Raw genomic sequence first — 15,556 nt, forward strand, 5'->3', positions numbered from 1 at the left:
ACGCGCAACCACTGCGCCACCAGGGAAGCCCTTTTTTTTTTTTTTTTTTTTTTTTTTTTTTTTTTGTGGTATAGGTGGATTCTTAAATCAGAGTTGGCCCATTCACAGATATATCCACCTTTGGCTTTGGTTGACCCTTTGAAAATATGGTCATCTTTAAGATAGTCCACAAATACAGTCTATGGAGGAAGAAGTTGCTCCAAGCAAACATTACAGAGATGCAACCCAAGCACATATATCAGGATCTCTGCTTCCAGCTCTAGATCCAGAAAAGCAAATAGGTATCATCTCATCTAATTCACTGGTAGTATTTCCTGGAGTTCTTTGTTGAGGAGGCTGTGAGATAACACATGAGAGCTTAGGAGGCAAGTATATTATGATTGATTACTGATGACTGCTATGGGTGTGGAGAGGGGACTTTATGGATTATTTGTCATCTCTGCTGTAGAGGCTGTTCTAGGATTAGACAGCAAGGCAAATCCTTGATAACTCCCTGCTTCTACTCCTCTCCCATGCTATATTCACAGCAAAGGTATTAGGTGGTGGCAGAATGTGGGTCTAAATAGAGGAGATTTTATCCTGACTGGATTTATATACATGTTTGACCAGTTCACTAAAGAATCAGTGGCCTCATTTCCTCATCAGCACCTGTGTCACCTCCACTGACATCTGCCCAGATAGAGTTATAGCCTGGCTGTCTCATTTCAGGATACACCATGTGTAGGTCCCTTGAGGGACCAAAGTTGATGGGAAAATGGTCATATGTTTTTGCTATCAAATTTTACCTTCCGATAGTATTCAGCTCTGGTAAGCACTCTTTCTACCTTAATCTATTCTCTCCCTTCCCCACCCCTGATAAATTGTGGCCTTCGGCCAACATGTAATATTTCTTTTCAATCTTAGGCCCTTCTGTTTTAGCCTGGAGAGTGAACACTGATATGTGGAAGCCTGTGCTGGGTTTAATTTGAGACTTTATCTCCATTTGCTCATCTGGGGTGGATTCATTCATTGATCCCACAGGTCCTCCTGCAAGGCTGTAGGAGTGTAGAGTTGGACTGCTGGGACGGAGATGATGGGATGCCCATCATTTATCATGGACACACCCTGACAACCAAGATCCCCTTCAAGGTAATGCTTTATAACTTTCTTTAAATCAGATCACAAAGAGTCATTATCTTCATTTGTCATTTAAATGAATGACTCTTCCAAGTTATACCTTAGGTTGGGAGTTCTTATCCTGGGTCTTAAGGCTTCCCCAAATTGTGTGGGATGTGCACATGTTCATTTTCCTAGGAGTTGATCTAGAACTCTCCTTAGATTCTCATTTGACCAAAGTTTAGTAACCATTACCTTAAATTAGTTATCAGGTAATAATATTGTTGAAATTTTTACATCATAAGATGATATATAAAAGGCAGGGTCTGTTCTCTTGCTGTAGGAATTAAAGGTCATTTCTCCCGGTGTCCTGCTGACAAAGGCCAACATCCTGTGTCAGGAGATGATTAAATGACATTATAAAGTAAGGAGAATTGATTCCACCTAGGGAGATTGGTCACCCAGGAAGACTGGTCTCACTGTATTATTATTTCAAATTCTAAGTAGTTTTTTTGTTCATTGTGCAATTACTATCCTCATTCAGAGGGTCTTTGGCTGTAAAATAATTTTTTTCTGAACCGTGGCTGGGCTGGGAAGGAATTTTCTTATTTCTGTCTTGTACGTGAAGATGGTGGCTAAAATGCATTTTCTCTTTAACTCATTTTCCTATTCAGCCCTCTTAAAACTTTTTGTACCCTATATTGAGGGAAGGAGTAGTTGCTAACTGTGTTTACATGCATGCATAAATATATGTGATATATGTCTTATTGCCCCAAGTAGATTTGATTATAAACTCCTTGAAAGCAGGAAGGTATCTTACGCCTTATCATTTTTGATGCTGTAACTAAAACAGTGTCTTTTACTAATACTCAGTATAGATAGATAGATAGATAGATAGATAGATTTGTTAAATTCAGGATACTGATAGCTGTTCCTCATAGTATGTGAACAGTACTCAATATGAATAGTTTAATGTGTTTATAGAAAATAGCCTGTTGCTTAACTTGAAAATACATTTGAAAAGATAAAAACCACTTTGGCCAGCGTCTTCTGCATAAACAGTTTAAATGCTTTCTGTGGCTGTAAGTGCCTTGCCTTTTGACACCTTGGGCAGATATCTGAACTCTCATGAGCTATTTTGGCTCTCATAGGAAGTGGTTGAAGCCATCGATCGCAGTGCCTTTATCAACTCCGACCTCCCCATCATCATATCTATTGAGAACCACTGTTCATTGCCTCAGCAACGAAAAATGGCAGAAATTTTCAAGGTAAGGTATCAGCTAAATGAAGGGATGGTATCTTGGCCTTTGTCTTGTGACTGTTGTTGAGCTTAATTTGGGGCCACTGTGGACCACGCCACAGCTGGAGCTCAGCTGTGAAGCACGTACAGTTAAGGTCCCTCAGACCTGAGAAATGGGGATGCCCTGGGAGTTTGGGCTCTCTCTTGGGTGGTCCATCTTTTCAGCTGGAGTGATAGAAGCACTGTTCTGTGGTCTCCTGAGCATTTCCAGAAAACCTTCGGAGATAACAAGAGACCAACTTTCCAACACTTTTGGTACCACAAATCAGGGATGCCAGGATGTCACCTGTCAGTTGTATGTAGAAAAGCTGAAAATATCTCAGGGCAAATAAGTCAAATCTTCTTGTGGCCCAACTTCATATATGGAGATCCAAGGTGTCGAAGAGGTTAGACTGGCCAGAATAGTGCTGTTAACACTGGGCTCTTCCTTATACAAGGGAACTATAATGCAGACAGATTTAAGGGCAAATACGCCATTATACTTCCCCCTTCCTCCACTGGTAGAGGCATTTATGGGAATATGGCTCTCAGTGGGAGGGAGGGGCATGGCTAGAGGGAAATGTCCCCAAATACTAATGTCAACAAAACTAATTAGCCTTTCATGTTGCCTTTTCTTTGCCATCATTTAGAATAATGGTCTCTAAACTTTTTTGATTGCATACCCCATCAGTAAAATATACCACGTATTCCTGTTGTGTGTGTATTGACTTATTCATAAATTATATACATATCCTACTTATTAACATATTTTATACATTAATTAAAACATGCAAAAATAGAACATAAAAGAGAGTAACATAGAAAGGATGAAGTAAAGAATAACTTAAATACTATTATTTATTAATGATACAAAAACCCTTTTGCTATTATAAAAAAAATTTTAAATAAACTTATTTATTTATTATCTAAATTTTTAGTGGGAGTAATATGATTAAATATACTTCATTATTCTGGAAATTTTTGTGATCACTGACTTGGATGTCTGCTTTTAAGTTTAGTTTATTATTTCAGTATTTGGCTTTAACAGCTATAGTAGCTGATAAAAATGCCTTACAAAGATACCTGTATCCAGATGGAAAAGGGCTGTCATTAACTGCACTTGCCAAATCATGGTACTCATTTCTCAATTCCATTAAGGAGGCAAAGGTTCTTAGTGGAATTTGGCTAGATAATTTATATGTTTCCTGGTATCAATCAGCTTTTCTTATAAACTAATTGAAAAGGTGTTGCCTTTTATATTTTTAACAGATGAGTTCAGACTCCACTAAAATCCTTCATTCAGAGGATTTTTTAACCATTAGAAAATCTGCTTCCAGGTAGCCTGAGTGTGCATACATAAGAGTTTTTATGTTAACACACATTGTTTGCTACAACAAAATCACATCACAATAGAAATATTTTTAGACAGCTGTCTTTACTCTTTCCAGAACACAAATGTTATCTAAAAAGCAAATACGTTCGGGCTTCCCTGGTGGTGCAGTGGTTAAGAATCTGGCTGCCAATGCAGGGGACACGGGTTAGAGCCCTGGTCCGGGAAGATCCCACATGCCGCGGAGCAACTAAACCCGTGTGCCACTACTACTGAGCCTGTGCTCTAGAGCCCGCGAGCCACAACTACTGAGCCCGCGTCCCACAACTACTGAAGCCCGTGCATCTAGAGCCCGTGCTCTGCAACAAGAGAAGCCACTGCAATGAGAAGGTCGCGAACCGCATCGAAGAGTAGCCCCCGCTCGCCGTGACTAGAGAAAGCCCACGCGCAGCAACGAAGACCCAATGCAGCCAAAAATAAATAAATAAAATAAATAAATTTATTATTTTTAAAAAAGCAATTACTTTCTCACTTCAGTGTTAAAACGTTACCCTTATCATATAGGAACAGATTAACAATGATTTTACCATCAGCATCGTCTGGTAACAAAGTACAACTACCCAATATAAACACAGAAAAAGTCCGAAATTTTAGGATACTTTTTTTTTTTAAAGAACTTAGAATACTTGTATAACTTAGAATACTCCTTTAACTAACTGCTTTTTCCTTACATAAAATGTGAGCTTCTATATGTTGTAAAAGATTTTCATAATCACTTTTCATCTAATTACAAAATATTTCAAAGAAAAGTCTTTTTGTGAAATTAACCACACGTCGTCACCAAAGCATCCAAACTGTCACCATCTCAATAAGCTGTTCGCAAACAAAGATGTGAGGGACTCACCTTTGGTCCCTCTGCGTCAAGAGATTCCCCCCTCGTCCCTCAGGGACCTTCATGAGCAGTGCCTGACATACAGACTGAGGGCGCCATTTTCAGTCTGTACGTTAAGCACTAATAAGCTTCCATTTTGTTCTTTTTTTCATTAAAAAATAACTAGAAATGGAAACTGACATGTTTTCTACCCTCACCCCAAATGGGTCATCCTGTGCCTTCCCCCACCACCCACCTCCTTGGGGGATACGCATTTCTCTTTGAAGACCAGTGCTCAGAAAAGCTTTATGAGAATGGTGTCTGTGGTTCTTTATACTCAATGGTGACAAATTCTCCCTATTATTTTTCATTTTTGTCCCCACTTCCTACCTACTTCAAGGTTTGTATCCTTGTGACTTCTTACCCATGTCTGGAACAGACGATATTCTACAAATCACAGCCTCTAACTGAATCTCTTTTTCTTCTTTAGTACATCAGACCCCAGAGTATTTTTCTAAATAGTTAGAGCTGGGCCCCCCTGGAGAGGGGCCTAGACCCCTCCTCCTGGCCTTCTAACCACTTCCCTTCTTTCCAGTAAGAAACTATGCAGGGCTGGGGGGGCGGGACACACGGATACAACATCTTTACTAGTTCCTCTTCCTAGGATTTTTAGAACAATTCAACTGGGCTGAAATATCTAGCTGATGATTCAGGTGTAGATAAAGGGCATTGATTATCTGTTTTCCTTTATTGTTTTTAGACTGTGTTTGGAGAAAAACTGGTGGCTAAATTCTTATTTGAGAGTGATTTCTCAGATGATCCAATGCTTCCCTCACCTGACCAACTCAGGAGGAAAGTGCTTCTCAAAAATAAGAAGTTAAAAGCCCATCAGACACCGGTGGATATATTAAAGCAAAAGGTACTCTCTTGTTAAAGAAGTTATGAGTATGCTGCGTGCCCAGAACAAAGAAATTAATGTCATTCTAACCTTTCAGATGACGGACGTGTAACCAGTTTTTGAAGATTCAGTTGCCTTGAATGATACATTTGATTTTGGGCTTTCCACTGAATAGACTGATAAATACTCTCTTCCCACTTACATAAAATTTTATTTTGAAAAATTGATGTAGAATGTACCTCATTATTTAATTTATTCTGAGCAGGATAATATGTGACTCTTGTCTCTGGGCCTGGGCTTCACAGCTGTCAATCCCACAGTGGTCGCTATAGTCCTCTTTAAGAAGAGTCCCCTGTCGGGAGAGCACTTGTACATGGGGTTATGACTCCTGAGGTCAGGAGTAGAACCCCAATAGCAGCAGCCCTGTGCTCCCAGCATGGAAGTTGGCACAGTGTGTCACTGTGGCATATGGACCCCAAGGCACTTCTGTACCTGCCTCACCCATGGAGATCTAGTCCCCGAGCACCACAGACTTGCCTATATAGGAGGGCCCTCAGTCCAAGGATCTGTGAAAAAGTTCAGGTCCAGGACCACTGAGTCCATATTGCCAGGTTGAACTTACTCATCCCACAGAATGACAGCTGCCAAAACTATTTGTCCTATTTAGGAGAGCACTGTTGGCCCTGAAACACCACTTTCGAAAATTACAGCAGCCAAGAGTTGCTGCATGAACCTCAGCCCCCCGCAGGACTAGAATGGTGCAGCCCCGGCAGCGTGGACAGTCCAAAGTAAAACTAGGTCACGGCCTAGAGCTTTTAATTTCTCTCTGAGCATCACCTCCAAGCCTCCAGGCCCTACTCCAGTGCTGCTTTAAGTGGTTCCCAGAGAACAGATGGATTCTATGAGCCCAACAGACTTGGAACCTTTGTCCTAAGTCATTGATTAAAAAATGTCAAGTCGAGCTGTACAGCAGAAACCAACACAACGTTTTAAATCAACTATACTCCAATAAAATGTTTTTTTTACATTTCAAGCCAAATTGAGTCAAAAGTCCAGTTTGACCTAGTTGAGTAGTCTATTTGGAACAATCGTCCAATCTTCACTTATATTAAGAATATTTGGATATTCTTCCATCTGTGGATATGCTTGGATTTGTGAATCTTAAGACGTGATTTCCAGAAGTCAATGCTCAGGGTCTGACAGCACAAGGACCGTGAAACCATCACCTCTCTTAATTTGAACTTTATACCTCAGTTAATACAACCTAGGACTGTTCTCACTGTTTAAATTCTTTAACGCCTACCAGGCTCATGTTGAGTTTGTGGAGAGCAAAGAGTTCAGTTATTTTCACAGAACTAAACTTATGCCTAATCTCCCCATTTTTCCAGGTTTACAATTAATTTTAAACTTTTGTGTAGCAGGAGTCTCACATTTATCTCTGTTAAACTTGCTCTTCTTGGTTTTGGTTTGTTATTGTAGCATACAAGGTTCTTTGTGGATGTTGACATCTGTTATCCAGTTATTTATTAGCAGTTTTCCAAATTGTGCCTTCACCCAAGTTGCCCTTGAGCCGAACGGCCAAGTGGAGAGCCCTGTGGCCCTTCTTGCAGGACCTCCCTCAAGTTTAGGTGATTATCACTCTTGTCTGGTGCTCTGTTCTCTGAAGCCCAGACTTCTGCAGAATCTGCCTCAACCTCTTTCTTTATAGAATAGAAATTGAGATCTAGGCATTTATGGGACTTTCTCCAAGCCACCTAGTTCATAGTGGCAGAGCCAGGATTCTGATTCAGGTCTTCAGGGAAGACCTTGTCGAAGACAACACAGAAGTAGGATACACTGATAACAATCAGTGGGGCATTTTCAAAGACACAGATTCTTAGGTCCCAAATCTGCCCAACTAAATCAGAATTTCCATAAGGAAGACTTGGTAATCTGTTTATTTAAAAATAATTCTTATCCCCCTGAAAGTTGGAAAATACTGCTTGTATGTTATTTCCCACAAAGTGAGTTACCTTACCCGCAAAGTCCAAGGAGATTACTGTGTGGGAGATTTGTTCTTAGTAAACCTATGCTACTTCTTGCTAATCGCCTCTTTATTTTCTGTGTTCTCACAACCAAATAATCCATTCTGAGATTCTGTCAGGTGTTACTTTGACACTTTCTACCATACAACTTCCACAACTTACCTCTTCCTCCTTTTGGAAAAATGGGACAATATAATCCCATTTTCAGTTTTTTTAAATCGCTTCCAGAGCCCCATGATTTCCCAAGGACTACTGACAGTCATATCTGCAAGACCTTTTAATTGCCTGTCAAGTTGTGGGTCTGGACCTGGTGATCTGAATTCACACGGGGTTGGGTGAATGCATCCCAGGAGCTCCAGTGTACTCAGACCAACCCTCTAACTTAGAAGGGCTGGGTCCTTTCTGTGCAAGGAGCTCACCCTCAGCAAGGATGCACTGACCCAGAGCAGGATTTCTGAAGCCCTCCATCTGCCTCAATCTTGTGCTAAGGTTCTTGCCGAGGATCCTTAACCACACCCCGCCAGATCACCAGTATTCTGCCCTTGGTCTCCTGAACTCCAACCTGCTAGACTCAGACAGTTCACACTCAGTGACAGGTGCTGTGCTAGGGGCTGGGGGAACAGAGCAAATGAGACGTGGCTCCTGCCTGGACCCAGGTGAGCCAGTTCTTCACCTGACACCCCACTCTAACCCCCGGACCTGTATCTGAATTGCTTTTATCAAGGGCTGGGGTCCTGTTCTTCTGCCTCAAAATAAGTAGGATACGGCAAAGAATAAGGAAGTCAGCTCTTGGCTGGCACTGGGCCACCTGTCCCATACTTCCTGCGCTGCAGGAAGTACCTGAGCATCGAAGGGACCTTGACACTCCACCTTCTGACATTTGCTGGTAGTGGGACATTGAACGGCAGCACCCCCATTATTGGTTCTCAAAACCTTCTGTCAGGGGGCCCACCGGGCTCTTGGCATCATCGTTCTCGGTACTTGGCTCCACGGTGCATGTTTACTGCAGGAAGGCCCTTTGCTTATCCAGGACAGATAGACTTGCTTTTGTAGCTCACTTGTGCCTAGAGCAGATTTCCCAAAGCTTGGAAGAACGCTACTCCAGTGAGACACTCTGAAACAAAGAAAAGAAAATTTTCCTGGTTAAATAAGTGTGGGAAATGCTGCACTGGAGATCTGTGAAGAACCATGATGCCCTTTAGCATATTTAATGAAGGCTCTATGAAACTCAGTTTCTGTGAGATGCTGTTTTTAAACTTCCATTGTGTTTTGTGGTTACTGTAATTCTTATTTTTTAAATAGCAGCTATTAACACGCATGGAGCTAGTGTTCCATAAAAATGTTGAGCCAAGAACAATGCCCAGTTATCTGCAGTAGACTGCATGTAAAAGATTTATCTCTATATCAACATAGCCTACATTGTATCTTCCTTATGTATATATTTCTATTATAAAGGTAATATAACCACATTTTGGAAAGCTTAAGGAAGAATTATTTTAAAACACACATAATTCCAAAGCCAAACACAACCTGTATCACAAGGATTCTTAACCTTAGTAATATCCACAGACAGAATTCAGGGGGTCCATGAAATTAGATGAAAAAAATTAAATTTTTTTTTGGCTGGGCCATGTGGCTTACAGGATCTTAGTTCCCCAACCAGGGATTGAACCCATGCTCCCTGCGGTGGAAGTGCTGAGTCCTAACCACTGGACCGCCAGGGAATTCCCGAAAAAAAATTACATCTTCATTTTCACTAACCTCTAGCTGAAATTTAGCCTTTCCTCTGATTATAAATGTAGGGAACAAACCACAGTAAAGTTGGCAGCATCTATGTCTCTGTCACCAGTAGAAATCACAAATGTTTCATATTATATCACAGTTGTTGCTAATACCTCTAAGAATTATTTATGCTCATCACCCTTTCAGAAACGTTACTTGACCCCCCATTATATATTTTTTAGTATGTTAATAAATAAACATATATTCCTATCGCACAAATTTTTTTTAAGATGTGATAACTGTATCAACATTCTTTTTTTCCCTTGTAATCTTATGTATTTTGTTCTGTGCATTTAAAATATCATTCTGAGAAGGGACCTTACCTCACCAGACTGCCTAAGGGGCCTGTGCCATAAAAAGGTCAAGAATCCCTACCGTATTAACATTTAATAGCTAGCCTTTTATGCACATCGTTTTATATAATTATAATCATTATATGTAGGCAGAAAGATACATAGTTATTGAACAAAGGATATAGAATTATATATATATTTGCATAGATACATGTATATATGTATATGCTTACATGTATAAATATTATTTATATCTATACACACACAAAAAATTCTGTATCCTTTGTTCAATAAATATATATCACAAGTATTTGTCAAGTCTTATTCTCTCAAGCAGATACACCATAGTTTACTGACGTCATTCCTCTATTGTTGGACTTTTAGGTTGCTTCCTGTTTTTAATTCACGCAAGTAGCTTTGCCTATATTTTGGACTATTTCATTATGCTAGGCTCCCAGATTTATATTTATTCTTGTGTCCTGTGATATTCCTTCACAGTAATTCTAGTCAAATGTAGAAGCACATGACCTCCCCGATAGCACACATCAATTTTCCAGAAATCTCTAGGCCTATTTTCTTAATCTGACTGATGGTTCAAATAAAGGTCTGTTGAAAAAACGTTATTTAAATCAACTATTCTTTTCGTCTCGTCCATAGGGATTCTAACATTTTTCTCAAGGTCAAAGGCCTTTAGATAGTATGTTAAGAAGCGGGAGGGTTTCCCTAGTGGCGCAGTGTTTGAGAGACCGCCTGCCGATGCAGGGGACACGGGTTCGTGCCCCGGTCCGGGAAGATCCCACATGCCGCGGAGCGGCTGGGCCCGTGAGCCATGGCCGCTGAGGCTGCGCGTCCGGAGCCTGTGCTCCGCAACGGGAGAGGCCACAACAGTGAGAGGCCCAAAACCCAGTTTCTTAGCAGAGATTTACTTTTCCAAAATGGATGGGCTGATTTGCTTCTTCATCATTTGGGATTGATGGTGGTTCCCTGAAGCACCCAGGTTTCTCCTGGTGGGGTTGTCCTAGGAAACCTGGATGGCTGGGCACCACACACGGATTCCTTGTGACTGTTTCCTAAAAGCTTCTGGATTCCTCCTGTAGGGACGTTAACATTCACTTAAGTATTGACGTTGTGCTTTAAGTGACTGTAGAGTTTTGGGGCTCTTCTGAAATAATCAAAATAGGTTAAGCCACTTTTTATGACTGTGGTAAACCTTAGGTGGTCATTTGGTAAACTATAAATGAAAGTTTAGTAGGTGGGCATCTGCAGTCTTTAATTATTGATATGTTACAGGCTCATCAGCTGGCATCCATGCAAGCTCAGGCTTATAATGGTGGCAGTGCCAACCCTCCACCTGCTAATAACGAAGAAGAGGAAGATGAAGAGGACGAAGATGATTATGACTATGAATCCCTCTCTGACGGTAAGAGAGCCAACCCTATGCTACACGCAGGGAAGTGCCTGGAAGATTTTTCTACTGGGTTTTTTGGGTGTCTTTTTTTTCCAAAAATAAGTCTGATGCTCCATAGACCAACAATACAGATTGTTGTAATAGTATCTAAGAGTTTCTGGAATCCTGCTGCTTAGCAAGGAGGACCAAGCAAGGAAAGGGATCCTGTCAGCCACTACAGACACCACTCAAGGAAAGAATAGGAGGGTGTGGGAAGCAATCCAGGGGTTGTTCCTAAATTGGTTTCTACAGGAAGAGGTGGAATTACTGCAGAGACCCCGTTCCCACCCTTTGAGCATCTGGTGTAGCGGATGCTCTTGGCAGGAATTGTAGACGAGGGCTGTGACTCTTTTCTCTCCCCTGCACCACCTGCAGGGGGCAGCATCGCGTTCCTGTGCTCTCTGCTGCTCCCCTTCGCTGCTTTCGCTCCTGCTTTCTAAGAGCATAGCAAAGAAAGAAGCAGCATTTCCCTTCCCCGCCCCCCTTCCCTGGTTCTCACATTACTAAGCCAACCAGACATTTCCTTCTGGCCCCACCGAAAAGATAGGGGTGATGGCGAATGGTGCAATACAAAACAGTCACATGAATGATGTTACTTACCTCTTAAAGGTGAAGGATTCTTCTTAGGAGATAATTAGGTTTCAGTTGTGTTTCATTTGCCCTAAATTAGTGTCATTTGCTAGAGATTGCAAAATGTTTTCTCAGGTACCACTGCTGATGGTAGACTGTTTAATTTTGGCAACTTCTGAAAGACAAATATTCAGTAATGAAAAAAATACCAAAGTTCCTGTTTATTTAAACGTTATAAATGTAGACTGTATTACTTCTCTGTAGGATATTGTCTTGTTACCATGCAGATATGCCCAGACCAGCAACCGTTTACCACTTGCATTAAGAGAATCAAGCTACACTCCTTCAAATATCTGCTTCTCACGCAGCACGATTGTCTCCTGGTCGTGTTTGGTTTTGTGAGCCTCCATCATAGCCAGCAGCTACAGTCCAACCTCTTTCTGCCCCCAGATACAATACTAGTCTCTGTCCATGTAATATTTGTCCTTAGTAATTGTTGATTGCTTCATACAATCAACTAAAAGCCAATGTACCCGACCTGAAGTCCCATCACATAACACGAAGGGCATATTCTCTAATGGGGAGGTCGAAAGAGCGAGAAAATGGGAAAGAGTCAAGGTCATTTCTTGTATCCTATTCCTCAGAAGTCGTGGGAGTATGAATCTTTTTATATTGACTGATTCCTCCCCGTGGATCTCTACCACAGTCATGGTAATGTTGTTTCATAGAACAAATTTATTTGATAAGAAATGAAAACCACATTTAAGAAATCAACCAAATCCAGATGTTATTTGCCCCTGTAAGAAGTTAGTGCTCTGGAAGATAAATTCACTCTCTATCATAAATTACTTCTGTGTTTTTTTCTGTACTTTTGAAAACAGGAGAGAAAAGACTTTTCTTAATTATTAGTAATAGTAGTATAGGAAGTTTTGATATGCAGATAACAAAATGCATAGGGGAAGGTGGGGGAAGGAGCTTTCTGATTTATTTTCAGTTAGGAGGGTAAAATTTAAACCCTACCCCATTGAATCTCTAGGACAGTTGCACGCTTTTTAAAAACCCACATGTGCTGGGGTGGGGTATACATGGAAAGCACCTGCAGGTTCTGCTCCAATAGACTGTGAGACCTTGGGTCAATGTCTTTTCACCACTCTAGGCTTTAGGCCCCTCAGAGGCATAATGGGAAGATTTTGTTACAGGTTGTCAGATGTTCTCCCTTCTAGCACTAACATCTATGATCTATGACAGTTAATTCCAATACCACCACATGATAATTTCCCATTTCATTAAAAGAGTCCTCTGACTGGCTGACTCCCAAATAGGCCTTGTAGTTGATTATGCCGGGACTTATTTAAGCTTACCGTATTAAGGCTTCCTGATGCTACTGTTAAATGCCAGACAGTCTTGCACTTTTGGTCATGGTTTGTGGTGCCGAGCTCATCCCTGCCTTCTTGCCTCAACCTTACTTTCTCTGGCTGAGATGAGAAGAAAACAGAAACCTGCTTGCTAAGGGTAGGACCATTCCCAGCTTCTTAGCAGGACCCCCAAAGTTTCTAAGCTTCTTGGAATGATGGATCCCTTTGAGGATGAGATGGAAGCTGTGACCAGTCCCCTCAGAGAAATAAACATGGTCTCAAATTTCTACATAAAATTGCAGGAGTTTTCACAGGCCTTCTGAGCCCCTCGCAGGCACCTCAGGCTAGAAACCCGTCTCTAAAGTCTGGGTGGCCCAGTTTATCTCTGTGACAGCTCTAGTCCTCAGTTTTCATGCATATAAAATGAGCAAATTCGTCTAAAACCTCTTTTGGCTATAAAAATGTGATAGTTCTGGGCTTCCCTGGTGGCGCAGTGGTTAAGAATCCGCCTGCCAATGCAGGGGACATGGGTTCGAGCCCTGGTCCGGGAAGATCCCACATGCCGCGGAGCAACTAAGCCCGTGCTCCACAACTACTGAGCCTGTGCTCTAGAGCCCACGAGCCACAGCTACTGAAGCCTGCGTGCCACAACTACTGAAGCCTGCGCACCTAGAGCCCGTGCTCTGCAACAAGAGAAGCCACCTCAATGAGAAGCCTGTGCACCGCAACGAAGAGTAGCCCCTGCTCGCCGCAACCAGAGAAAGCCCACACACAGCAACGAAGACCCAACGCAGCCAAAAATAAATAAAATAAAATTAATTAATTTAAAAAAAGAGTGCTTTAAAAGAAAAAATGTGATAGTTCCTAGGCACAAAATTACTTCCAGAAAATCTAAAGGAAGTTGCAATTGAGGCTCAAGTATTTCGGGAACTGCTACTCTGCCTTTTGGCCACTAAGTTCTTGATGAGTATTTATTCAATTAAATTTTATTAAATAAATATCAATTAATTTTTTCCCAACCTTGCTGTTTATCTTACTAGCTTTGAACATGCACTAGAGTAGAGATTTGAATTTCCAACATCATATAGACGTTCTATGACTTCGTATATATGAAGTCTAATGACTGCATGATTCTAACAAATTAATCAATTTCTATCCATTTGACATAAAGTATTTTGGGGAGTATTAGGACAATCAGTAGCTGAAAATACGTAATGTGAATGTGGCAGCATGATTAACGTTAACAATGTTTTCACTTCTTTTATTGCTAGCCTTTGCATCCCTTAATAGTCAAAATATTAAATTGATGGAAGATTTCTTATTTCATTTACCTTGTAATGTAAGCTGTTGTTATTCATGCTTTGCTTCATACCTTAGTTTATCTGGCTTTTTGCCTTAATTTTCCTTACTTTTCTCCCCTTTCTGATTCTGTTTTTCTGTAGCAGATGTCCTTACTGCTTCTCCTGTTCTTAACAGTCAGGAAGGTAAAGCCACTTGAACCTGACCTTGTAACTGCATGAATGTCGGCATTCTGTTTCCATTTGCTTAGGCCTGATTAGCATGAAGTTGTGACCCTCATAAGAATAAAAATGTAATTAAATGATTGATCTCGTTTATTTCTTGGCAGCCTGCATGGCCCTGATTTGGTATAAGGATATTTTGGTCTAAGCATTTGTGATCTGATGAGATAGTAAAATCATGGGTGAGAAATGAGCTTTCTTGTTTTTCATTTTAAAAGAACATAATCATGTTATATCTCTAACACCTTTAAAATCATTTTGAATAGTAATATCAAAACAAGAGCAAAGTATAAGATTATCTGTCATACTTTGGAAATTTTTAGATATATTTTAATTCCTATCCTTAAGATTTTCCCTTAATAAATTGATAGACAGTTATGAAAAATTTACTTTCCAATTAAGCATAATTGTGAAAACTGCATTGCAAATAAGTGTCTTTTTCCCTCTGGTTTTGACATTTCTAGAGGTAAAAAAAGCTAATAGCTTCATTTTAAAGTGAGAGTGATTAAATCATGCCTGCACCATCTAGAAGTGCTTCAACCACTAAATCCTTCCCAAACTTGTGTGCTGAGAGCTTCTTGACAGGGTATCTTCCATAATGTTTGTACAGTTCCAATCATCTGTATGAAAATGAGCTTCCTCATTTAGATTACGTCTATATGGTACCAAAACTACTGGTAAATTAGTCTATTCAATCAAAAATAAATGTATCATTTTAAAATTATACTTCAAGCCATCATTTTGGTAACATGTAGCCAGCGCCTCAGTCTTACAGATAAGCACAAGTACCTGGATATCCTTGCAATGATGTAGCCATAGCCCTTAAGTGAAGCATTCAGTTCTTGTTCGCTGAAGCCTGCCAACTCATTTTCAGACAACATTCTAGAAGACAGACCTGAAAATAAATCATGTAATGACAAACTTCAGTTTGAGTATAATGAAGAAATCCCCAAGAGGATAAAGAAAGCAGATAACTCTGCTTGCAACAAAGGAAAGGTGGGTGAATGGTTTCTGTTAAATTACACTTGGACTGTCAGTTTCAGATAGGATTTCACTCCCTCCCTATCCTTTCCCTTCACCTCTCCGCTCACT

General features: G+C 40.6%; 1 protein-coding gene across 13 annotated transcripts in view; it reads left to right on the forward strand.

The window, feature by feature from the left end:
• The window catches only part of PLCE1 (phospholipase C epsilon 1), a 328,485-nt gene that overhangs the window by 279,371 nt on the left and 33,558 nt on the right, over positions 1 to 15,556 (forward strand). For 10 of the 13 annotated variants that reach the window (XR_008616316.1, XR_008616317.1, XR_008616318.1 and 7 more), the window contains exons 17-22: positions 1,021 to 1,128; positions 2,247 to 2,363; positions 5,336 to 5,494; positions 10,863 to 10,992; positions 14,387 to 14,428; positions 15,339 to 15,460. Coding sequence is in view for 8 of the 13 variants with exons in the window: in XM_055081396.1 (XP_054937371.1) it covers positions 1,021 to 1,128; positions 2,247 to 2,363; positions 5,336 to 5,494; positions 10,863 to 10,992; positions 14,387 to 14,428; positions 15,339 to 15,460 (678 nt within the window). In the remaining 5 variants the exon portion in view is untranslated. The remainder of the gene's footprint in view (positions 1 to 1,020; positions 1,129 to 2,246; positions 2,364 to 5,335; positions 5,495 to 10,862; positions 10,993 to 14,386; positions 14,429 to 15,338; positions 15,461 to 15,556) is intronic. The other 3 variants (XM_028482061.2, XM_055081399.1, XM_028482059.2) reach the window with 2 other exon arrangements.

Source organism: Physeter macrocephalus, chromosome 20, assembly GCF_002837175.3.
Source record: "Physeter macrocephalus isolate SW-GA chromosome 20, ASM283717v5, whole genome shotgun sequence".
Classification (NCBI taxonomy): Eukaryota; Metazoa; Chordata; class Mammalia; order Artiodactyla; family Physeteridae; genus Physeter; species Physeter macrocephalus.